This window comes from Heliangelus exortis, chromosome 1 (assembly GCF_036169615.1).
Source record: "Heliangelus exortis chromosome 1, bHelExo1.hap1, whole genome shotgun sequence".
In the NCBI taxonomy this organism is placed as follows: Eukaryota; Metazoa; Chordata; class Aves; order Apodiformes; family Trochilidae; genus Heliangelus; species Heliangelus exortis.
Window position 1 is genome coordinate 80,462,884 of NC_092422.1, and position 25,378 is coordinate 80,488,261.

At 36.2% G+C, this 25,378-nt stretch overlaps 1 protein-coding gene across 1 annotated transcript in view; it reads left to right on the forward strand.

The window, feature by feature from the left end:
• Window positions 1-23,673, forward strand: part of LOC139792035 (interleukin-1 receptor accessory protein-like 1) — a 111,335-nt gene extending 87,662 nt beyond the window's left edge. Inside the window, exons 3-5 of the mRNA XM_071734742.1 lie at window positions 20,114-20,300; window positions 22,308-22,461; window positions 23,627-23,673. Coding sequence (XP_071590843.1) covers window positions 20,114-20,300; window positions 22,308-22,461; window positions 23,627-23,673 — 388 coding nt within the window. The remainder of the gene's footprint in view (window positions 1-20,113; window positions 20,301-22,307; window positions 22,462-23,626) is intronic.
• Window positions 23,674-25,378: the final 1,705 nt, after the last annotated feature.

A 25,378-nucleotide genomic window follows, 5' to 3' on the forward strand; every position in this document is an offset into this window, starting at 1 on the left:
TGTTGAAAAACTTGTATTATTATGGGTTTTTCATTACATCAGACTGTATATCAGATAAGGACTGCATTGAAATTGTTTCTGCTATTGGTTCAGTGTAGATTAAAAAAAAAAAAAAAAAAAAAAAAAAAAAAGAGCAAAGCAGAGAAGACTATGTTGAGTTATAGTCCAGATGAAGAGAAATTAGCAAACACATCTTCAAAACTTAATAGAGAAAAAAATTGCTAGAAATTTAGAAGAGATGAACTCTGGATTGGACCAGCTGTAGGAATATTATATTTTACAGTCCTTCCTCACTGCATAGTAGCCCCCCAGTTTGATTCAAAGTTTCTTTTGCAAAGCTGTGTTATTTTTGTCTTTTTAAAGACAGCCTTTCAGTCATGCTACATTTTACGGTCTTTTTCTGCCTTATAGTATTCAAAACTATAATAGAATACTTGATATGGTACATCAAAGTCCTGTTCTTGTCTAGTCTCCAAAAGTGATGCTTAAACAAGTGATGCTCCTGCCCACCATGTCATCGCTGTGTTGGTTCTGGCTCTTTTTTTTCTGTAGCTCTGAAGAAAATCATGCAACTGACGTATAATGAATATTCTTTTTGAAGTTTACAATATATAAAACCCTATATAAAACAAAGTCATTTTTTAGTGTGCATATTACTGAGGAGAAAACTATGACTGATAAAATATCATTAGAGAATGAGTGGCAGTAAAAATTAAAACAATTTTTTTTCTCCTAAACAAATTTTTTTATCCCTTTTTGGGATTCAAAATTGCTTTGTGTAACCTCTGAGGAACATAATGATTTGCCCATGTGTGGCTGCCAGACACCCACCCAGCTTCTTTCTCCCTCCTCCTTCTCAACAGGATGATGGAAAAATAAGATGAAAAAGTTTGTGGGTCAAGGTAAAGACAGGGAGATCCCTTGCTAATTACCTTTGCAGGTGAAACAGGCTTGAATAGGGGAAAATTAAGGTATTGAAAATTTAAAAAAAAGAGTCGGATTGTGAGAAACAAAGACAAAACTAAGAACAGCTTCCCCCAATCTCCTACTTCTCCTCAGGCTTAACTTCACTTACTGATTCTCTACTCTACTACCTCCTCCACACCAATGTGGGATGGCCCATGGGGATGGGGAGTGAGGGTTACAGTCAGTTCATAACAGTGCATCTCTGCCATGCCTTACTCCTCACACTTTTACCCTGCTCCAGTGGGGGTTTCTTCCATGGAATACAGCCCTTCACAAGATGCTATAATTTCAATCCTGCCCATGGCTGCATCTCTGCGAGATTTGTTCCAGCCTGGGACCTTACCACAGGGCACAATCAGGAGCTGACTGCTTTAGCATGGGTCACCCATGGAACACAGCTTCTGCTGGAAAACCTGATCCTCTACAGGACCTCCAAAGGCTGCAGCTTCCTTCATGGTATGTCCACCTGCTGCAGCTTGGTATCCTCCAAAGGCTGCAGCATGGATATCTGCTCCAGCATGATCCTCTGTTGAGCTTCAGGGGAACAACCTGCATCACCATGGTCTTCTCCGGGGGCTGGAAGGGAAACTCCACTCCAGCACCTGGGGCACATTTTCCCACTCCTTCGCCAAGCTTAGTGTCTTTAAGGCTGTTTTTCACAGCTTTTTCTCAGTCTTCTGACAGACGATGCACATTTTTTTTTCTAAACGTGTTTTTAAACATCCTTTGTCCTGACCACTGCCAGCTTGGCCCAGCTTGGCCCAGCTGTGTCCTGCAGGATCTATTGGCACCAGCTGGAATAGGGTCTGTCTAGCACAGGGAAGCACCTGTACCCCATAGGCCACCCCTGCCTATGGCAGATCTCTGCTGCCAACACCTTGCTGTGTAAACCCAATTCAGCTCTTTATTTTGACTGGTTCTCCTAATCAACCCTGACACACTGCTGTTTGACACACGCTCAGTCACTGCAATTTAGGCTACCTTGGTCTTGATTTTAATCCTCCCATTTTCCTAACATTATCACCCTGCTTTTACACCTTTATGAATAGTCAGTGTAATGGCTGAACAAGTGGACAAGAAAATTGTAGTCACAAAGAAGGGTTGTATTTACATGCTAAAAATAAAATAGGAATGTAGCTATTTATTTTGCATGTCCTTCTGGCTCCTACTCCTTTTCCCTGTAACATGCTGATTCAGAAATGGAGTTAATTACGGAGAGTAGGTGTTCACAATTGGATTTAAATTATTTTGGTGATATTTAGTCATAATACTGTTTGGGAGGAGTGGGGATGTAGTGTTTCCATGTCAGTTCCTCCTCTGCAAAATAACACTTTTACACTTCACGGATGATGAGACAAATGTATTACAGAGTGTGAAACACTTGGCTGCCTTCGGTTGAGGTCACAGGCAAATACCTGAGCTGCAGACAGATGGGGTTTTGTGTCAGGATATGTCTAGCAGCAGAGCACACGCCTCATCCTTTTTGAGAATTCTTTTCTACTGGTGGTAGTGATCAGCTGTCATCACTGTGAGACCATGTTGTTCATTATTCAAGATAGATGATTCTTGAATTATTGTGTGTATTGTCCTCTCTGCTCTTTGATTGGATTGTTACATTGGTTTTAGAGAAAACCGGGGAAAAATAAATCTGAAGTTTCTTTTTGTTCCGCGATGAGAGTTCCCTTTAAAGGGGGCAAAGGGTTGTATGAAAATACACCTAAATTAAAGTAGCTACCAGATATTCAGGTACCAGATATCCAGACTGGATATTCTTTAACTTTCTTCCTGCCTGATTTACTGATTTGAGCTTTCAAATCTGATGCTGCATCAGAAGTTGCTCTAGAATTATAACTATTAATCTTCTCACATTTGTATGACATGCAAACACACATATGGTACCTATACACGCATTGTCCTCATGTCAGCCAGATTTTGTTGACAAAAAGCTGATAGATCATTTACCAAATGTATCTTTTGCTGACTTTATTGCAGTTTTATAAGAGGCACTGTTTTAAAAATGGGTATGACATTTGCATTTCTGTTTAATTGCTGTGAAGTGAACATAAAAAGATAAGAGAGCCAAGAGAGCTTATTAAAACTGAAATGAGGGCAAGTGATAAAAGAATATTTTAGTGCTGCTGCAGTCAAATCTGTCACTCACCCCACAAAAACTATCTTATTCTTGGATTTTTTGGTGGGGAGAGAGGATGTAGGTTTTATATAACCATTCTCTTTTCTTTCAAGATACACTTGATATACAGGGTTTCTCCATCCTTCTATTTTAACTTGAGGGCCTCAGTAGCCAGAGGGAACTTCTGGAGAATAATGTAATTTTTTTTTCTCTGCACTGAAGTAACTTACTTTTTTGCTTTTTAATTCCTTATTCGTTTTTCCCTTTTGCCTTTACATTTCTCCATTACTTTTTTCCTTTCCCCCCTCAAAATAAGCCGAGGTATATATAGGAACTTGTGAACTTCTACATGGTATGCCTCAGAGCCACGTCTTTTGAATTCCATCATGTTCAATGAGATTTAGTAACTGAGAACTTTGTTTTTAGGGAAAATATTAAAAGAAATGTCTTATTGTTTGAAATGTTAGGGAATAGAAAGTTAGGAAGTACTACTCTGGTCATGTACTGGTCATGTAAATGAGTTAAGTCAACAGTGCAAAATAATGTATAATCATCTTACTAATGACTTATTCACACTGTAAGTACATAGAGAAGTAGAGGTAAAGATGTAGATAGTAATCATTTAAGTCAGGGCCTTCCAATTTTTTTAAAATTAATGACATTATAGTTAAAGCAATGCTTTTATAAATAATTTTGTAAAAAATCTCTTAATTTGGAGCACTAAGCAACTATAAATATACATATAAACGTGCATATGCAGCATGTCACTATAAAGCGTCCCCTCTGCTTCGGATTATCACATAGCATCTTGCTGTGTGGAACAACCACAGCTGATACTTTCATTTAAACCACAGGTCTAGCTGTTCAGGGAAACTCCAAGAGGAAGATGTCTTAGAGGAACCTGTGTGCTGGAAGAGGAGGTCTACCCCTCCTCCAGTTTGGCCTTTCAGCAGATTGCGGCGAAGTTCTGCTTTGTCAACAGAATGAGCCCAGTTCTGCTGAGCGTTCAGCACAGCCTTCAGTCACAAAGTAATGATGAGCTGTCACTGAACTGATATGGAAAACAGAACTCTGATACACAGTGTTTACCCAGGGGGGGAAAAAGAAAATTAAAAAAATTTAAAAAAATTCCTGTGCTCTGCAGGAAGATTTGTAAGCTGTATTAACTTGCAACAAAAATAGAGAAAATCTGCTCCAATGAGTAAAATCTGTACAAACAAGACTTACTTTTTAATGTTCAGACTTGCTTCTTTGGAACAGATAGATTAAAATTAATTTAAAAAAAGAAGGGACATTCCTTTGCAATTCAAGAAGGGGACTAGGTTATAAATACTGGCAGCTGAGTTAGTCTCAACTATTTCTTACTGAAGTAAGAAAGGCTTTTCTTTCAAACATACATCTTGTTTAAACAATTGTGTATGATGGTGCCCTAAAAGAACACTTTCCCAAAACCGCAATTTATGGAATTAAGTCATCCTATTAGTTTGGTTTAGCTGGGTAGTCTGCAATGAGAAGCTGTAGGGATAAGGAATCAAGTATTCTCTTGCTACCAAGCCTACATCTTGCCATGATGTGCTAATAGGACTTATAGATGCACTTTGGTTTTGGTTTATTATGATTTTTAGTTTCTGACATTTACTGTGAATGAGTAATATCATTAACACTCATTGCTAAATAGCTGTAGAAACTAAAAAAACACATAGAAAATCAGGAAAGCTATTCTCATACTGTTTGCCTATGAATATTCTTCTATTGAATTAAAACAACTTTGCTTTTATAGCTACTTTTTTTTTTCATATCAACAGACCGGATTGCTGTCATGCTAGAGGGTTAAATTGATGCTTTTTTTTAGCACTGCAATATATTTGAACATATTTTTGAGTTCTGGGCTTCTTAGGTGAACCTGCCATTTTGTAGATGCTTTGTCTGCTATGAGGAATGAGCTTATTTATTTCATTATTCAACACACATACAATGTAGTAAACATCCGTATACTCCTCTACTTTTGATAAAATATAGGTATGACTTTGATTAATGGGTATACTACAGCTTTTGATATTTTGTAATAAATGAGATTCAAATAATGTGATATAATTACAGAAAAACTCTGTAATTTTATGTAGATCCCTACATAACTCTAAACTCCTAAACTGCAAATAAATTCTTCAGGGTCAAATATTCTGTTGTCAACATTTTTTGCAATAACAAACGGGATTCTTGTCACTAACACCAATACATACATGTTAAAATTTAAAAATATGCCTATGTAGATTGAAGACTGTCAGACTTCTTCTATTGATCTCTACAGTAGCAAAAGTCTCTCAAAAATTTCAGCCAGCAGGAGAAGGAAGCAGAATATAAGACAAGGGCTTCAAAATCCTTTTCGTCCCTATTCTATTGTGTCTGTGCTTAACATAGTTCAACAAAACCCTTTCCTTAAATTTATTGTTTGGTGTACTACATCTACATTGTATGCTCCTATTAAAAATCTCACATTTCACTTTTACTCTTTCTCTTTCAGTAATTAGAAATGGAAATATTTATTAATTATTTTTCTCCTCAAAAAAAAAAAAAAAAAAAAAAAGGGTGAAGAAAGAGAGAAATTATATAGAAAGCTTCATTGTTTTAGAGTAAGAGCTGTTGATCCATAATTGTGGTGGAAGATTTCCCATAACAAGCCCCATTAAAAAACAAACAACCTCTAAGCTGCTCAGAAAGAAACAGACTTTTCTGATTTTTTTTTTTATATGTTCCCTTTCTCTCCTCAGAGTACAATTTTTTTGTTTTGGTTTGTTTTTTTTGTGACATTTATAACTCTACTATCCTAAAACATTATCTGGAATTGTTTGCTACTATTTTGTATTTGGGTTTTTTGTAGCAGCTCTAAAACTTGTGATCTTAGAAGATAAATTTTTATTTTATTTTATTGACCACTGAAAGATAAATGTTTTGAGAATATTTGGACTCAAGAAAGTTATATTTATACTGTCAGTATATTTATAGATAAAGATTCACAGTGTAAAATACATTTTTTCAATAGATTAGACTAAAATAAATAAGGCTAGAATAGATTAGGTTTAAAATTTTAGGTTAAAAATGTTCATAACTTTCAAAGGAGAAACAGATCGAAGGTACACTACTCTGAAATTAAACAGTAGGAAAACAGAAATTGTATTTCCGATTTTCTGGGAAGATGCAGAAACTCATTGGAGATTTTGTGTGAACTTGCTTTAAGTTTCGGAATGGTTCAGAACTTCATTAGACAACAGGATTACCAGAATATGATGCATGAAAAATTAGTTATGATCACACTCACAAATTGTACCCACATGCCATGATTTGAAAATCTTTAGATTAAATACCACAGCACAGTCAGTGAACACATATAGAAAATAAGTCTTAGAGATAAACATGATAGAAGTTTTTTTCCAGGAGAGTGACCATGTGAACAGAAGAGACCAGTTAGAAAGGCAGGGGAAGACCCAGCTAGGGAAAAAAGGAAGACCTGGGAGGTGTCTGTGGCCTGTCAAAAACATCACCCTGTCTCATTTCTGACAACTGCACTGACTGGCTGCAGTTTTAACATAAATCTGGTGGTGCTTTGTCTGCTATCATATACATAGTATCAACTCAATCACATTGTTTAGTGCCGAAAGATAAGAGTGAAAAAAAACAAAGGCTCAATGATGATCAGAGGAGCAGTGATAGGTAAGAACCCCCTCTGATTTCTGAGTGGAAAGCCGTGCAGAAAAATCATTCGGAGAGACTCCTTTGTAGCTGCCCTGTAAGTACTGAAACATTGTAATAAGGTGTCTCCTAAGCCTTCTCTTCTCAAGGCTGAATAAACCCAGTCTTCTCAGCCTCACCTCATGTGGAAGGTGCTTCTATCCTCTGATCATCCTCATGGCTCTTCTCGACCCTCTCCAGCCTGTCTGCATCCTTTCTGTAGAGCAGGGACCAAAACTGGATGCAGTACTCCAGGTGTGGTCTGACAAGTGCCAAGTAGAGGAGGATGAGGACTTCCTTGTCTCTCCTGCTGGTGCCCTTCTTGATGCAGCTCAGCATCCTGTTGGCTTTCTTCGCAGCTTCTGCACACTGCTCATGTTGAGCCTGATTTCCACAAATACCCCCAGGTCCCTTTCCACAAGGCTGCTCTCTAGACAAGTGGATCCCAGTCTGAACTGCACTCCTAGGCTATGTTCCCAGGTGCAAGACCTTGCGCTTCTTGCACATCAAGATCCTGTTGTCCCACTTCTCCCGTCTGTCTACATTATCCTGGAGGGTGGCTCCCCCTTCTGGGCTGTCAACCTCTCCTGTCATCTTAGTGTCATCACAAAACTTCATCAGGATGCTCTTTACCCCCACATCCTGGTCACTTATGAAGATATTAAATAGCATCAGGCCCAATATCAGTCCCTGGATGCATGGAACTTTTTTTAGGATGTTTAGAGGAAGGATCATATATGAGTAAGGGACAAAGTTATACGAAGAGCAAGTGTGGGAAATAAATGGAGTAGAGAATAGAAGACGGAGTAGAGGGGAAAGGAAATAAAAGTCTGTCCAGTTGAAACAGGCTGAACATGAGTACTCTTGTCTGAGCCCAGTCGTCTGCCCCATCTTCTCATTAAAGGGCATTTTTATTTTCCATGTGGCTGTGTTATCTACCCTAAGCAAGTCTTGGTGCATGCTAATGAACTTTGAGCTGGTCCAGATGATAACTAGGGTACAGTGTCTGCTCTCCAGCAGCTGGGTTATCAACCACCTCTACCAGTGCCAGCAAATGGAAAGAGTGGTGGACCTGGGGCCATCTGCTAGGCTGAATGTCTAAGGTCAGCTTCTGGAGGCGCCCATGTTGTGTGCATGTATATATTCCACTGACCAATTTCTAATGGAGAGGGGGAACTGGGCTGTGTCAGCTCTGCCATTGAAGTTTACTTCAGCATCTTGTGTAGGTGTCTGCTTGTGTGATGTGTGTGTATAAGTGTGTGTTTGTGTGCATGTGTGTGTCTGTGCACACCCACCTATTGGTACAATTTGGCCTGGCTGCTGGCTGAACCTGGTGCACAGAGCTGCAGCATCTTATTTATCTGGTTACTGGATTCAGCTGCCTCAAGCACAGACATTAAGAATCCCAGAAGAGGTCATGTTTCTGAAGTAATGGCAAGAAAATAGCTATCTAACACAAATTGTTATGAATATTAAAATACTTGCTAATAGATATTAATTCATCCATGAAATATGTGACAAAAAAGTTAATCAAAACATGAATTTACAGGTTCTCTTTGTTCTTTCCTAATCTGTGGGGAAAATTATGACGGAAATAGATTTTAGAAACAAAAATATAGAATAGAAAATGTGGTACACAAATGACAGTATAGGTTAATATTTCTTTTCAGAAGAAGTTTATTTATTCATTCAATTCTCTACCAATTGTGCAAATTGATGTCAGGGATTTGAGCCATAGTGTAATTATAAACTGAACTAAACTGTGTTATACAGCTATTCCTATATTTAGACAGTGGGGAACTTGGGGGTGAAGCTAGGACACAAGGAATGGCAGATGATTAAGCTGGCAGCACCAGCCCAGCTGGAAGCTGTGTCCTGCTACAGGCGGAAGCAGGCAGACGTCAAAGTAGAGATTCTGAATTTCTGACAAATAAAGGGGACTTTTCTGTGAGAACAGTACCAAGAAATGGTATGTGAGATGTCTCTGCTAGTGTCCCTCACATATCAGTGCTGAAAGGCACTGTACAAAGGCACTGACACGTACAGCCTGGGACAATGTCCAAGTGAAAAACAAGAGCCAGCGACTTTCAATTATCTGAAATGTATTTGGACTTGTTCAGTTTACCTTTCACATTTGAGACATGAATTAAAATGTGCAAAGCAAAACTCATTTTTGTCAAACTAAAATAACTTACATAGGCATGCTTGAATTAGGTACAATTATTCAAAGCTGTCTGTACAGAAATGCTTTCATACATTCAGATTTCCACTGTTCACATAACTTCAGAATTTCATGTCTGGGTGTTCTGGATGATTCATGCTTCTGAGGATGAGAGGCAGCTGAAAGCTTGAAAACTAAAACAAGAAGTGAAATGCATGGTTATGGTGTCTGGCACCTGTCTGTGCATTATTCTCATACCTTTCTGTTAACTGGCACAGCTGAAGCCTCTGGAACCTTCTCATTTTCACCTCAAAGTTATTTACCTGCTGACTGATGATAGTATGAGACAAAAAATACTATGGTTTCATGTATTTGAAACTTGAGGCTCTGCTGAATTCTCAAACTCATCATGGCTTTAGGCCAGGCACTGGAGACGGAAGCCTGGCATTGACAGGAGTGAAAGTGCACAGCTGTTTTTTACATTACATTAAGAACAGGAAAACGGGAGTGAATTTTTGGGGGGATGCTGCAGAAGAAGGGAATTACTAGTTCTTTAACATGGAGTCTCAACTCAATTGTCCTTTAAACAAAAAGTGCTTGCAGCACAAAGTGTGCCTCTCTGGCTGTCCTAGCCACACCAATAAATTACTTTGAAAGGATCTTGGAGTAATACTTATGTGAAAAGGCTCACTGTGCTCTGTTGCTTCTCTGTGAAGTTTCTTAGTTTGTTTTGTTTATTTGTTTGTTTGTTTGGGTTTTGTTGTTTGTTTGTTTGTTTTAATGCTTGTAGTCTTGGAGACCATGGACACGCATGCAGAGAGGTATTGATCACAGTTTCAGGAGGCACTCTGTGGGGCACCAGTTTCTCCTGGTGTCAGTGTGAAAAGAAGCAGTGATGTGCTTTCTCTTTGGCAAAAGAGCTGCTATGGCTTTGACTACTGAGAGTATTTTGAAGCTTGCATTTCTACCATTTCCTTTGAATGCCTGGATATAAAGATGGCTTTTGTTACATATAAGGGCAGACAGGCAGACTGGAAAGAAGCTCTAGAGGCTGGACTGAGAGCTAATGCTTTCAGCACTGGGCAGAGCAGGGAGCTGGGGTAGGGGAAATAGCTTGTTTGCCTACATTTGGCTTCAGGGATGCTGTTGATATGAACATCTTATAAATATAATTTGAGTTCTGGTTTCTGTTTCCTGAGTTTCCACGATTATGATCTTCATCAACAATCTGAAGCAGACTAGGATCATGTTTTAGAGGTCAAAATTAGCATAAACAAAAAATATTTATCGTGTCGATACAGATCACACTGAGGCAGTTTTGGAAACTATTTTGTGGTAAAGCTGTTTTTGTGAACACATTAAAAATAGCGAATAGATATATTTCCCGTATACTTTTATGGTCCTTGGATGAAAGACAAAACTAATTTGTATTATGTTTATTTGTTTATCAATATGTTTCTTCTAATCCGACTCATCATGTAAATTTCTTATTTGGGAATTCAGGGATTCCTCTGAGATATTCAAGAATTTCATCCAATTCTTGCACCTTTCTGAAGTTTTGCTTTGATAGTAGGGTAAGCATTGCCAAAGACTGACTTTTTGCAGAAACTTAGTATTTGCACTTGAGTTCTAGTTGAATCTGCAAACAGTGATACTCCTGTATTCATCTGTGTGAAGTAATACTACTTGAGAGACCTTCTGCCTTCTAATTCTGCTTCTGATAAAGAAGAATGATTTCTGAATTGTTATTTCTTCAAAGGAAAATAATTGTATAAGAATAAAACTGTTTCTTAAGAAATGTAGGAGTCATAGGTACTGGGATTATTTACTTTTTAAATTGCAAGATGTAATGCATTTTCATTTGAGAATTTCCAGAAGTTTGGAGAAGTGGCATAAATATGCTAGGAAACAGTAAGCCTTGAAGCATTAACCTAATAAATATGATTTTTTTGATTTTTAGTGTCAGTTTTCAAAGCCTATCATGCTTCCATTTTTACTGAGTAGATATGGGACAGAGCTGTGGAGAGAACTTCAAAGGAATTATATTGATGTGCAAATGTACTTCTTCTAGTATCTATAACAAATATTATAATTCCTGGATATCCCTGTCCATATCTAACTTTAATGAGTTACTCTAATAATGGAACATGAGAAATCTCTATTCAGAAGAACACACTCATGCAGACATAACTAGAGATAAATGTCCTATCATTCAGGAACAAGAAAGAAACCTTCAAAGGATATTTTTTTATGCAGCTGGTAAACAGCTGAACAGAAGAATCTAACTTAGCATTTGAGTCTGAATGATAGGATCTGTCCTCCTGTAGCTCCAGATGAGTACTGTTGGTTGTTACACTTGTGCTAATTTATCAGGCAAAGAGAGGAAACAAGGGAGAAGCCATTCAGCATCCTTGTTTCCAATAATGCTTTCAGATTTGATACTATAAAAGAAGGTGGATTGAATTTGCAAAAGGGATGATTAGGTGGTAAAGATGTTCCAATATTGGATGACCTTCTGAGTCATCAGGATGTAGTAATACTTGGTTGCTTTTGAACACAGAACCTTGCATAGGCACAGCTGCTCAGGCACGCGCTATTGCACCACATGGTAGACAGAATTTTAAGAACCTCTGAATTCAGTAAGTAAGCATTTTTTTCCTGCTCATTCTCATCCCAACTTTATTTTTTTTTTCCTGTCCCTTTTATATAAATCCTCAAGAAAGGTATTTTCATTTGAAAGTTCCCCTCTATCCCCTGACAGTAAAAAAAAAACCCAAACCTAGAAACCAGATATTCCATGAGTAACAATCTATGCAGCTTTACAGAGGAGAACCTGAGGGTCCTGATGGAAAAAATTGTTGAACATGAGCCAGCAATGTACTGTTACAGCAAAGAAGGCTAATGACAACCTGGGCTGCGTTAGGCAGATCAAGGGAGATGATCCTTCCTCTCTAATCATCACCGATGAGGCCACACCTCCAGTACTGTGTCCGGTTCTGGGCTTCCCACTACAAGACACATGGATAGACTGGAGACATTCCAAAGGAAGACAGGCAGAAATCATCAAGGCATTTGAGCACAGGCTCAGAGAGCTGAAACTTTTGAGAGAGAAGAGAAGGCTCAGGGAGGATCTTGTAAATTTAAGTATCTGAAGAGAGAGCGCGAAGAGGATGGAGCCTGGCTCATTTCGGTGTTGCTGGGTCACAAAACCAGAGGCAGTGAGCACTAACTGAGACACAAAACTTCCTGCCTGAACATGAGGAAACAGTTTTAGGGTGACCAAGCCACGGCAAAAGGTTATTGAGGGATTTTATGGAGTCTCCATCCTTGGCCATATTCAAAAGGTGTCTGGACACATTCCTGGGCAATCAGCTTTAGGTGGTCTTGCTTGAGCCAGAGGGCCTGGTGGCCTCTGGAGGTCCCTTCCAACCTCAAACATTTCGTTATTCTGTGATTCTATAAATGGAAGAAATTGGAGGGATAATAAAACTGTTAACTTGTCATTTTTGAAAGAAGCCATAGTACTGCATTTCATCTATTCTGGCATGTGGTGCTAAAGTAAGGTATAAAATTTACTTTTCTTCGTGATCACTGATTCCCCAGAAAAACCAAGTGCCATCATCTCCTAAATTATGAGGAGATGTTCTACCCAGAGGCATTTCATGCTAAGGTATTATCTCCCTGCTGCAGTTTGTGGAAAGCTAAAGGGATTTTCACTTCTAAAGGTATACTAGCACAGGGGAACATACATTGATCTGTTGGAGAAAAAAACATTTAGTATCATTCTGACACATCTTCATTTTTACATTTCATGACTCACTCACCTAAAACTTCTTCACTAACTGGAGTGAGTTGACTGAGTTGCTAATTTAGCACTACATTTGTAAAGAGCACTAAAATACTAAATATACAATTACATTCAGACTAGTGGCAATCCATTTCCTATTCACCTATGTACCCTGCGCAGAACCACAATTTTTTAGTTTGTTCCCACCTTTTTAATAATCTTTAATATTTTTACGTGCAATCCATATATAGATGTTATTCTCTGAAGGAATTCACATAACAAATATTTTAACTGAAGTTCTTTTTAAGATGGGGTTTTACTCAAAGTGAATAACATAAACATATGTATATGGTAAGTTTTTAAATCAAATACTCTCTCTGATTAGTTTTACATTTAACGGAGTCACTAATATATCACTGATTTATACATATCTATATATATATTGTTAGAATATGGAAGTTTTATTTTAAACTTGTTTGAAAGAAAGCTTTAATAAATTTAATATTTCTGTATGTTAAGAATACAGAATTATAACATAGGAATATTTAGGTATTCCTGTAAGAGTATGGATTTTTTTTTTTTTTTTTTTTTTTTTTTTTTTTTTTTGGTTTTTAATTTATCTGAAAGAAAGCTTTAATTCGAGAGAAAATGTTCTCTAGAGAATTCAGTTGATTTTATGCAACTGTGTCTTCCATGGAATTGCTAGTACAACTCTTTAATTAAGATTATTGTTATTATTTTGTTCAAGTATTTTGTACCATGAAAGTGAGGTTTTATTAAAAAGTGGAAATCAATGTCAGATTGATTCCAGCTTTCACAAAGGGATAAGTTTCCCTTAGATCACAGAGACCATACAGAAAATTCAATAACATAAAAGTGTTCACATATGTATTTTTTTTTTCTAGATTACTAACAAAAGGATCAGTAATGTAATATAAGAGTAAGAAAATTAAATTCCATTTCTAAATGCTAATTTGTATTTCATTTTCATTGTCCAGAACAATGACTAAAGGCTTTTCACATCAGTCAGTAGCCCTCTCTAATACATGGAAAGTGTTATTTTAAAGCAGGTAGGGTTTGTATTTTGACATCCTCTTTTGGCACCACTGGAGAAGAGAAAGGGAAACTTGGGGTAGCTGCATGGACCGTTCATGTGAGAAGAAGACGAAAAGGGAAAATTTTGTTCCCAAGGATGGAAGTGGGCACTAAAAATGAACAAGACTTTCTGGTGTGACTATTTCAAACATATTGAAACAAGTATTTTGCAGAGCACTGATATTCAAATAGTCCTGGAGGCTCATGTACAGTGGGTTATTTCATAGTATCAAGCAGATAATTAAGTGACCCTTGAGGGAAAAAATTGGTACTTATGTAACTCAATTGAGGTCAAAAGCAGTTTTCAAACTGGGTTGGCCCTCTAGGGTGTGGAAGAAAGAGATAATTTCTTAGACACACAAGAAAATTTCAGCCAGCTTCTGTCCATCTACCTCTACTTTTCTTTGTTCCCCCACTCCTGCAGCACAGCCCTGTATTTGCAGCTCTGTTGGCTCTGGAAATTTTGTGGAAAAGGCAGTCTGGGACTTCAGCTCCCAGAGCCAGGGAGTGTGGGAGCCAGCCATCTCAGAGTTTGGGGGAAAAAAAGCCCAACAAAAAACCAAAACCAAACCACCACTAAAAAAACAACAAAAAAGGGAGCTTTGCATAAGAAGTTTGAAAACTGCTATCCTGAACAAATGGTCCAGGAGCCTCAGACTGATGAGATCATCAGACCCCCCCCCCCACCAAAGGCAGAAAGCCTCTCTGCAGTAAGGAACACTGATCTTCCCTCACCAAGCAGCCCAAAACCTCAGGTGTTCTCTCCATCTTTCAGACATCCAAAGTTACTTGAACTGAAAACAGACCTAAATGTGTCTACAAGACCATGATAAAACTGATTTGTGAAGTCAACAAGTTTTCCTCTGAAATGGGATAGACCACTTATAAAAAGTGAAAATTGACATCACTGTTTTTGTTCTAAAATTTAAAATGCTGTCAAACAGAATTTATCAGAATTTGTGTTTAATGTCCAGTTTAGGAGGAGCTGGAAATAAATTTACTTTCCCAATTGAGCTTATATGATGAGAAGAAGCATAAAGAGATTTTTCCCTTGCTGTTTGCTCTCCAGTTTACCCTGGTAAATACTAACCCATAACTAAGTACAAACAACTGAGCTTTATTAAAGCAAAGCTTGTAATTTTTCCATGAGTGCCACTGAAACAGAAAAAAATAAAGAAAAAAAAAATCATGACATGAACTGAAAGAACATATCTGCTCCACTTCCAGTTAACTTTGTGATTAGTTATCAGGTTTAATAGACCCTGCAAAAATCCAGTGTAATATACCTTGGAAAAATTCAGTGTCATGACAGGCCATATACTACAAGTATTACATCCCCTGAAAGTGAAGGAGAAATAAAGGGTATGCAGAGGAATACAAAGACTTATATCTGCTCTCTCAAGTGAAAAACATTGTTAGAGAATCTATCTGCATTCACAGGTAAGATTGTTGTACTGGAATTCCAGTACACCTTCCATAGAACTGCTGAAAGATGTTGTGCCTGGTGATCAGTGCCAGGATAAACAGAGGTCTATTTGCCCTGTTTATGGGTTCTTTGAATGCTGCCTTTGTGCACTTGATGAAGAACTTACCCTGAAGACCTTTGATGAGAGGAACTGCTTCCTCACACAGAAAGCACATTGGCGGCACTCTACAACAATGTGAAACAGAACAGGAGTTGGGTTAAAATTCCCTCTTCAGGGAAGTGGTGCAGACTTATTAGATATTAGAAAAAAAATCTTCACCAAAAGAGTGGTGAAGCAGTGGAACAGGTTGCCTATGAAGGCGGTGGAGTCACCATTTCTGAAGGTATTAAAAAAATGGGTAGATGTGGTGCTTTGGGAGATGATTTAGTGGTTAAGGTGGTGTAGGACTGAAGGTCCTTTCCAACCATGAAGATTCTGTGATTGATTCTAAATGGATTTGTTGTCTTAAATAAAGATCCCCCAACACAGCTTCTTGCTTCCTGTTATTTATACTTAGTATGTTTTAGACTTTTTTTGTTTGTTTGTTGGGTTTTTTTATTATTATTTTTGGGTTTTTTTCTTGGTGCTTTTTAGTGCTTTAGTGCCCTGTCCCTTGATTAAAATGGTTAAATGAAAATAGTAAATGAAATAGTTAAATAAATAGTTCACTTATATGCAGGAAAAGATTAATTTCTGAACATTTGTGTCTGGACAGATTAAGGAAGAATTAAATGATTAGCTTGTCACATCTTCTTATTAGCCTGTTAAGAAAACAAAACAAAAAGCAAGCAACAAACAAAGCCAAAACCAAAACAAACATATTTCCCCCCCCCCAACAATCACAGGCAAAGAACCAAAAAAAAGAATTCCCCCAAAAGTATCATGTATCAGGTGAATTCAAGCAGCGTTAGTTTAGCCAATACAGGTTGCCATTTTTCCAAAGCAACCACATCATTATCGATAAGCTGATTGAGAATAGATAAAATGTGAGATTAGACATCATGGGTGAAAAAATGTTTTTTAAACATTAAAATTCTTGGTTTCTGACTCTCCCTGTCCCACTGTCTCTTGACTATTACAACAGAAAGCTGTAAATCAGCATATGGTTATTATTGCTGCTTTAGGCTCTTTTGAAAGTATTGGTCATACACAAGTGTACCAAGTCAGATACAATTAGAGTTAGGATACATTTGTGTATGTATGGTAAAGTTATTAATAAGATTGTAGCATTTGAATTTATCTAAATGCAGATGAACTAGATCTGTTATGGCTTTAAATATAGAGACATCCAGCAACATGGTAGTTATCATTTCTCAGTGGTAATTAATGGAACAAGAGCTGTTAGTGGTGTATTATTAACAATTGTTAGTATTCTGAAGTTGTCTTCCTTATCTATTTGTATCATAAATGAAATGAAGTTAATTCAGATTAATTGTTCTTTCTTCTATTCCTAGACACAGAATTACCAACTTGGTTGAGTTTCCAGTGTATTAACAACTGTTAAACTATTCTGACTGTGAGACTTCTTGCCATTTTGTCACCTCTCCATTTGCTTTAGCTTGTTTTTATATCACACTTTTGCTGGCTTTTATTTTCTTTTTATGTGCTAAATATTTATTATACACAAAAGTGGATATAACACTAGGAATTAAACTACATGTATCTTTTTCTAATTTCCTGATGTAATCACTTGTATTTTCATGTTGTACAGATGCAATGACACTTCTGTACAGTATTAAGTGATAAAACATTGGGCTATGTACAGTATTATTTTTTTAAAAAATCAGGAGTTAACATATATAAAAACTACCAAGTTTTTAGATGTTACCGCCTATAAATATCTGATAAAGATTCACAATTTGGACCACACTGGAGACTAAAAGGAGAAAAACTGTTTGGACCATTTGCTTTCAAACTGAATGTAACACTGAGTTTTCATTGGCTTATAGTTTTTTCTTGAACTCACAACACAGGTTTGTTTATTTCTTTGCCTGTTTGATCTGGTGCTTCCAGCATGAGACATGCTGAAAATGGTCTTAATTCTGATACATGAAAGTTCTTTACTTTCTGCAGTATATGCATACTTGCTGGAGGGTTCTACTACCTGTTATGTTCTCTGCTAGCTGAGGGTTTCTACATCTTCTGTATTCATCATGCTCCAGCTGTAACCAGCAAACTCATCTTCTTTTCAGTCGCACCTGGGGACTGTTTAATTTTATTTGTCTTTTTGGTTTTATGAGCCCATAATTGTTTTATGACCAATTTCCATTGCTCATACTTTTGTGTTGCTCTGCTTTTATATAATTTTTTTTTGACTTTTGTTTCATCCCAGCAGCCTTGGTTTCTGATGAAGCTTACAAGCTGAATAAAACTGACAGTGCAGTCAGTTACAATAGAACTTACAATTTAGGGGTTACAATAAGAAAGTCCGTGTCACTGTGGACACCCAGAAGTCTAAGTTCTTTTGATGATATTTTGGGGTTTTTTAGATAAAATTCTGTTAGGGAACTCAGCTGATAAAGTATCCACCAAAATGTTTCATTACCTTGGATCTGACACTTTGGAACATAATTACCTTAAAATTCAATTTCTGCTTCTGTCTGAAGGAGGTTTATATCCATATAACTCAAATCGCTGACGTGCACAGCCTAGATTCATTAAGTACTAACATCCTCTTCAAACAATGAGTTTAAACATTCTGAGGTATTTCCAGAATACCTCTCTTCTTAAGGAACAGGAAGCCTAAGCTGCATCTGGTAAAGGGTTTGCTGTTGCGATGGAAACTTGGATGTGTCTCAGAAGGAATTCCAGCTCTGGCACTTGGCATTGCCACTGTTGCAGAACAGAGCTCTTCGTAGACCAAAATATAAACCAAGTTTTTGGCCAAATTGCTCTGAATACTGAGGGAAGACAAAAAAACATATATGACTATTCTGGTTAGCTTTCATTTTCAGAGAATGGGATGATGGTCAACTTGGGTTTTGGTGTTTGTTTTTGGCTTTTTTTCTTCTCCAAGTTCATTCAATAATCTAAAAATCATTGTATTCAGTAATATGAACATAACATAACCCTCAAGCACATGGAAAGGGATAAAAGAGAGATAAATCTGCAAGTTAAATCAACAGTTGCTCTCTTTGTATTTGTGTTGTTCCCTGTAATTCAACAGCAGTGTCTTCTCATCTAGATAATGTATTCTTGACCCTTAGAGCTTGATAGACTGTATTTCCAAGGGATAGGTATCTCAAAAACACAGAAAAAGAATATTACCAATTTGGAAAAACTGACTTAGGTAGATTTTGATGATGATCTCAAAGCCATATAATAAAGAAATATTCTAAGTAGCACCTTAATAGAGGAATAATACAATGTACAACAGTAAAAGTGTGTTCTTTAAAATACTGAAAGATGTAAAATTGCTTTTTGAGGTAATAAAGCAAAAGTGATACATATTGAGTGGATACATTATTTGCTTTGCATAAAGTTTAAACAACTTAATTTGCTTTGTACAGTCAGATTCTTGATTGAGGTAATAAATTATAATTATATATCTAGTTTTGCTATAAGGAAGTAATTATGATGTTTTTTTCCTTACAAGCCCATTAATTAGCTGGATAGGTAAGGGTCATTCCATTCCAGAATTTTTATTTCTAAGAATATTCCCTAATTTGACAGTTACTTATATATAATCCTTTATAGTTTACATTTTCTCTAGAAAATTGAACTATAAAGATCTTTAAATGAAGTTCCTTTTATGCTCTTATACTTTGTTCACAAGCACTTCTGTCCCAGGAAAAGGAAACAGATAAAGGAGAAAACGTAGCCATCTTAAGATACTGCTATGTGCAACACAAACAAGACTGTTTTAAATCAGCAGTCAGCTCACAGTCTGTGAATGGAAACAAGAAAATTAATGTTTCCTCAGTGCTCTCTGCAGGATCTTCTTTCCACAGATCAGGGGTCAAATGCATTTACAAAACAGTAGGGGAGAAATCCTGCATTGTCACAGTGTGTTCTTGGGAAGTACTCCACTTTACACACTCATTTGCTGCCCACTTGGAAACTCAAATGAAAAAAAAAAAAAGAAAACCAAAATCATTTCAAGTAATTTTGTCTTTGAGCCTAATTAAAGTACATTGAGGAATGTGGGAAGGAAGACAGTGTTTACCTAGATATGATGCCTGGCTTATCAACAGCAGCAGAAGCAGCAAGAAGTTTCAGGAGAGAGCCCAAGCTAATAAAGATTGTAGGTAATGCAGAAGCAAAATTTTGGCCTGGAAGTATGGGTATTGAAGGCTAAAGTACATAAGTTAGCAGTCCATTAGGTTAAATATCCTTCATTCTATAACTGGATGGCTCACAAGATTCAGTGTTTGTCCGTGGTACTCCAACATGATCTGTTCAGCCCCATGAGATGTCACAGTGACATCTGTCAGCAAGTTGGTTGTCTGGTTTCACTGGTAAATACGTAGAGCTTGTATTGCATCTTTGCTTTTGAGGAAATTGTCCTCAAATACACAGTAAGAAGAGTAAAGTTAGAAGGAGTTTGACACAAAGGAGAGATAAACCTTTAGTCACAGACTAAGAAAAATACCTTCTAAATATTGCAGTTAATGGCTGAGAAAAGTAAAACTGCCATGAACTACCATAAAATATAAACAAAACACAATGTCTGATCTTTTGCTTGGGATGAAAATAATGACTTAAACCAATGTATTGTACATTGGCATTTTATTTCTTTTTTTCCATGTTGGACTTCTATTTCTATTTTTATTACATTGCAGAAACTCAACTTACTGTATGAAAGTGTCCATTTCGCTGACGGTGGGTGAAAATGACACAGGACTCTGCTACAATTCAAAGATGAAATATTTTGAAAAAGCCGAACTTAGCAAAACCAAGGAAATCTCATGCCCTGAAATTGAGGATTTTTTATTTCCATTTAGGGAGCCTGAAATTCTGTGGTATAAGGTAAGGAATGAAAACTATTTTCACCTTCAAAAACATATCATTCAATGTTCTGATGATTTTCATGATCTAAATATGGGATGAAGCTTGGATTGTTTTAAGATTTGTTAAGAACAGGCAACAGAATCAAGGACAGAAAAGAATGAACTAAGTGACAGACAAAGATCAATATACTTCCTTTACTAAATTTTAGAGCTATTGTTTTCTTAATATCCATTTATGGATTTCGAAGAACTGACACCTTTCTTCTAACAAGAGGGCTAAAAGGAAAAGTGTTACTGGTCTGGCCTGGTTTGATATGCCCAGGCAAAGCCACATGAGCTGCTTATGTAGCAACTGAGTGTGCTTTACCAGGCTAAAGACTGGGTTTTAAAAACCGAGACATAAAATCTATTTGGAAAAATATAAATAGGCTAGCTATGCATGCTGTTATCTGAATGAATTATTTAATTTTGTGGCATAAAATGCAGCAAACCCTTGGTCTTTACATGTTAGCTTTTACTTGCAACCATCAGTGTTTTCTTTGTTATTATTAATAACTTTATTTCAGTATTGTGTACTGATTTCTAAATTATTAATGAAGGGCCAAACTCTTAAAAAGAATGCTGCCTGTGGGCACCTCACTAGAGGTTCCATGAAGAGCAGCTTGAGTTCTGGGTTCCTTATTGTCTGCAGGAAATACTCAGTACTTCAGTACTGTAATGCTCACATTTTTAAGGCCCCAAACAGTTCAGTAAGTCTGAAATGTTTAACTGTATTTTATCTACACAGACACATTTTTATATGTAGGAAGTCCTAGTTTAACTTTCCTATTATGCATTCTATTTTTTCAAAAACTTTAATTTTCCTGATTACATAAATCTATTTAAATATGGTACACGCAAGTCTATGCAATCTAATAAGTAAATTAAACCTATGGCCTAGAAGGATTCTGATTGACTTAACTGGCAGTATGTCTAAGATGGAGATAAGTTATCGGTTATTTGCTTATACTTATCTTGCATTTTCTGTTTGTAATACAACATGTATCTAAAGTTTTATCAAATTTAAAACTATGACTGGCTTCTTAAACAGGAGCTCAAAAGACTGGCTTCTTAAAAGTCATTAATGGCATTTGTGTAAATGAGCTCAAACAACTTACACTCAAAAATTCTTTAAAAAGTCTTAATTCATAAACAATTATTAGGCTAAGGTAATAAAGTAAAATATTTTGTGACAGTTCATCAAAAGACATTTTTCTTATGAAAAGCAACAATAATTTTTTTCTAATACCTTATAAATATACTGGTTTGCAATACCAATAATTAAAAAACATCAAAACGCTAAAAATCTTAAAATCTATTTCAAATATTACCAGGTTAATTAGGTAAAAGTAAATTATTTATTTTAAGGGCTAAGAAACATGCATGCAAAATGGATATTCTCTATTATAGCAAAAAAAGTAATGTTTAGGTACTAAAAATGGAAATGCTAACATATTTTCATGGGTTGAAAACACACTTGCTAAGATTTCAGAGAGCTTTGATTCTAAAAGGTTTTTAGAAAGAACTATATAACTTAATCTCACTTGTGGTTCTCATGATTTTTTGTTTCTCTGCTTTTTAAAAGTGTATTTTTATTTAAAAATAATGTAAATTAAAAAAATAAATAAATAAAACAAACAAACAAACAAAAACTGTCCCTTGCAATGTGTAGCTAACGGTAATGTAAGTTTTGGATCACAGATATAACTGTAATGGCAAATAAGTAAACAAATTAGGAACCTCTTCACAAACTAATGTCAAAAGCAAACTAACTCCTTTTTCTTGCCAGAGGGTAAATATTAATTCAGCTGTTAAAATACTATAGTCTTTTTTTTTTTTTCTTTAATCAATACTTAACTGGATATTTAGTGTATGTAAAGCTCGTAATAGCCTAAGCTCTTGCCTAGCCTTCGTGACACTGAGAAGCATTATCAAAAGTGTTCCAATTGAAGTGTAAGAACTGAAGTGTTATATTATCTTTAAACAGGAATGCAAGGCAAAGACGTGGAGATCAAGCATTGTTTTTAAAAAGGACACTCTTGTAATTCGGGAAGTTAGAGAGGATGACATTGGAAATTACACTTGTGAGTTAAAATATGGATTCTTTGTTGTCAGAAGAACTACGGAATTAACAGTTACAGGTAATTACAGGCTGTTGCTGTCTCTTATGCTTAGAAAAAACATTCAGTGTTGTGATTTGAGTTGTGACTATTGGAGTCTTTATACCTACACAAACCACCTTTGCACAAAGCTTTTCTGTGTGCCTAGATAAGAGCAGCTGATACACTAAAGCTGTCCTGGGTACTTCGTAGCAGTACATGTAACATTGTAAACAAGCCTAAGTTTTCATCTGTTTCCAAAGCTTGTGGCTAGGTCTTCGTTTTGAATGGAAAAGGTGGAAAAGTAATAGGTAGCTTCAGCAAGCACTGCCTGTAACAGAAAAGAAGAGCATTAAAGCCTTTTTCACGTGGTTAAGTGCCTTGGGACATAAGAACAGCTGTAGTTACAACTCTAGCTCTAGCACAGTGTGGCCACTGCAATTGGGTGACACAAAAGTAATGGGCTGTGTTCTGACAGCACATGGTTGAAGCAGAGTAGCATTCTTCCTCTGCTTTTTATAGTTTATAGTTCAAGAACTTCCTATCTCCACTGTCATGTAACTTGTTTACCAATTAACCTAGTCTGATTATTTTTTTAATCCATTTATTCTAGGCTTCAAAACCATTTTGAAGTATCAAGTGCCAAAGAGTAATTATGTAATATAAATAAACTCTATAATTTAGCAAAGGGCAATTGAAGAAGATACATTTAATATAATCTGCATTTTAAACTTTCATTTCAGTATGACACAGGGTTTTCCTGGCAAACTGAAGGTAAACTGCTTTCATATTGAAAAGGTAGCTTTAAATGCAGATTATATTAAATGCAAAGATATTTATATATGCAAGTTCTTGGACCTTCAAAGTACCAAATAAATGAAGACACAAAGCGTAGTTATGTGGCCTTGTCTTGTTCCTCTTTGCTACCTAATATATAAACACTGAAAATTGGTGAGACAATTTATGTCATCCATGAGGTTGAAGTGTAACAGTTTCCCTTTAGGGTGAAAAGTTTGTTTCCTATTTTGATGTATCCTATTGTCCCTCCATATTATCAGAAATTATAGTGAATCATGGTTTGTAATTTTCTTCCAACAGGCTGGTTTGAAAATCATATTGTTTAGGTCAGTTTGAGATAATTCAAATATTTAATCATATTTATGTAGGCTCAATATCCAGGATCTGTTCATAATTTTTCTTTTTTAAGGAATTGATTTATTTGGTCAGTACAGAGAGGCAATTACTGACCAGTGATTAACTTCACAATAAACATCCATATACTCTGTTTGATATAAAGAAAGAAGAGATAGCATCTTCAAGAATTTAATATGTAGCAGAAGGATGTTGTCAATTTTCTTTTGCAATATATGATGAAGAGATCTGAAGAGTACATGTTCCCTCAGTCCACTGAGTAGCAGTATTTCAAACAGACTCAGACTGACAGAAAGGAGAAAGAAAGAAAAAAAAATAATGGAACTAGATGCATGTTGCTATTTGTAGTAGTAGTTTAAAAAACGAAATTCATCACTAGTGGTATAGGTAGATAGGTTTAACTAGATAGCGATAGAAACAGACTTGGCTGATTTTGATGTGCCAAAAATTAATAAATTCATATTCCATCTCTGCAAACCCTGAAAGATGGAGGAAGAACCTCCAGATTAGTAAGCCCCTTGGGTAGAATGGTAGTTTTTCATACCAGTTTTATACTATGTGACTAAACAGAACAAGCATTTACTCATAGTACTACTAATTGTATACTGTGTCCATATTCATGTTGTGACAAGACTTTTTATCAGTTCTTTATAGGATGATATTCACTCATTGGGTGTCTATTTTATACTTTCTCTGTGAACTGGAAAACAGTTTGAGTTGCCCTGGACTAATATTGAGGAATATATAGAATAAATGGACAGATAGAAGGGACTGTTTGTTTGCTTTGAAAAAGAAATTAAACTTTAAAGAGGAACTGAGAAATAAATGTTTCAAATGTCAAATTAGAGTTAGAAAATTAATTTTATAGTTGATTGCTTTATGGTACTAATGAAAACATAACGGAAACAAAGGAGTTATATAACTTTCTGACGTACAGTCTCCAATATGTCTTCAGGCAGTATTAAAAAATTATGGTCTTTGTGTGAACCATTGCAAAGAACAAATTCCATCAATAAATCCCAGATCTACATGAAGTGAGAATTTTTTTTCCTGAAACATTTGAAATTTCTCTGCCAAACATTCTTCTTAATTAGAAGAAACAATTTCAAAAATATGAGTAAGTCCATTACTATTTTCTCTTGGACTCTTCAGAATACAGATGAAGATGTAATGTGTTAATCAACTCACAATGTGTTTATCAAAATGGGACTTAAGAAAAATAACTCTCTATTCTTTAGTATTACTATTCTTTAGTATTACTTTCTGTTGCAATGGTGGGTGTCCCACTACCACACATCTATTATTAGAAAAAACGGTCACATTTTTTTCCATTGCCTGTATGCTGTGCTTCCATGTATGTGATTAAGCAGCATTGGAATGTTGACTGTTCTACATTTGTTTCCTGGAATATGTAATATTTCCTCTAGAAACACAAAAACCCCACCTCTGCTGCTGGAAATCAATGAGCCATATGTTATATATGCATGCATCAGTGGTATTCTATAAAAGCTGAAGATTTGCCTTTTTGCACTATTACCATTGCCTAGTAAGAAGTCAAATGGTTAATTATTTTGCTAAGAAACCATGGGTATGTGATTGACCTAATAGGATTCAGTGCAGTAAGCAGAGAGTAGAACTGCATTAAAGCATCATTCTTGTCCTTACTTCCACCTAGGAGGGGCAAGGAGAAACAGAAGTTACGTACTCATCATAATACTCTGCATTTACGTAAAACTTTCTTCCTCCTTTGGCTCTCCAAAATGCAGATAGGATTCAACATGATAAAAATAAAAAAGTAGCATGATTT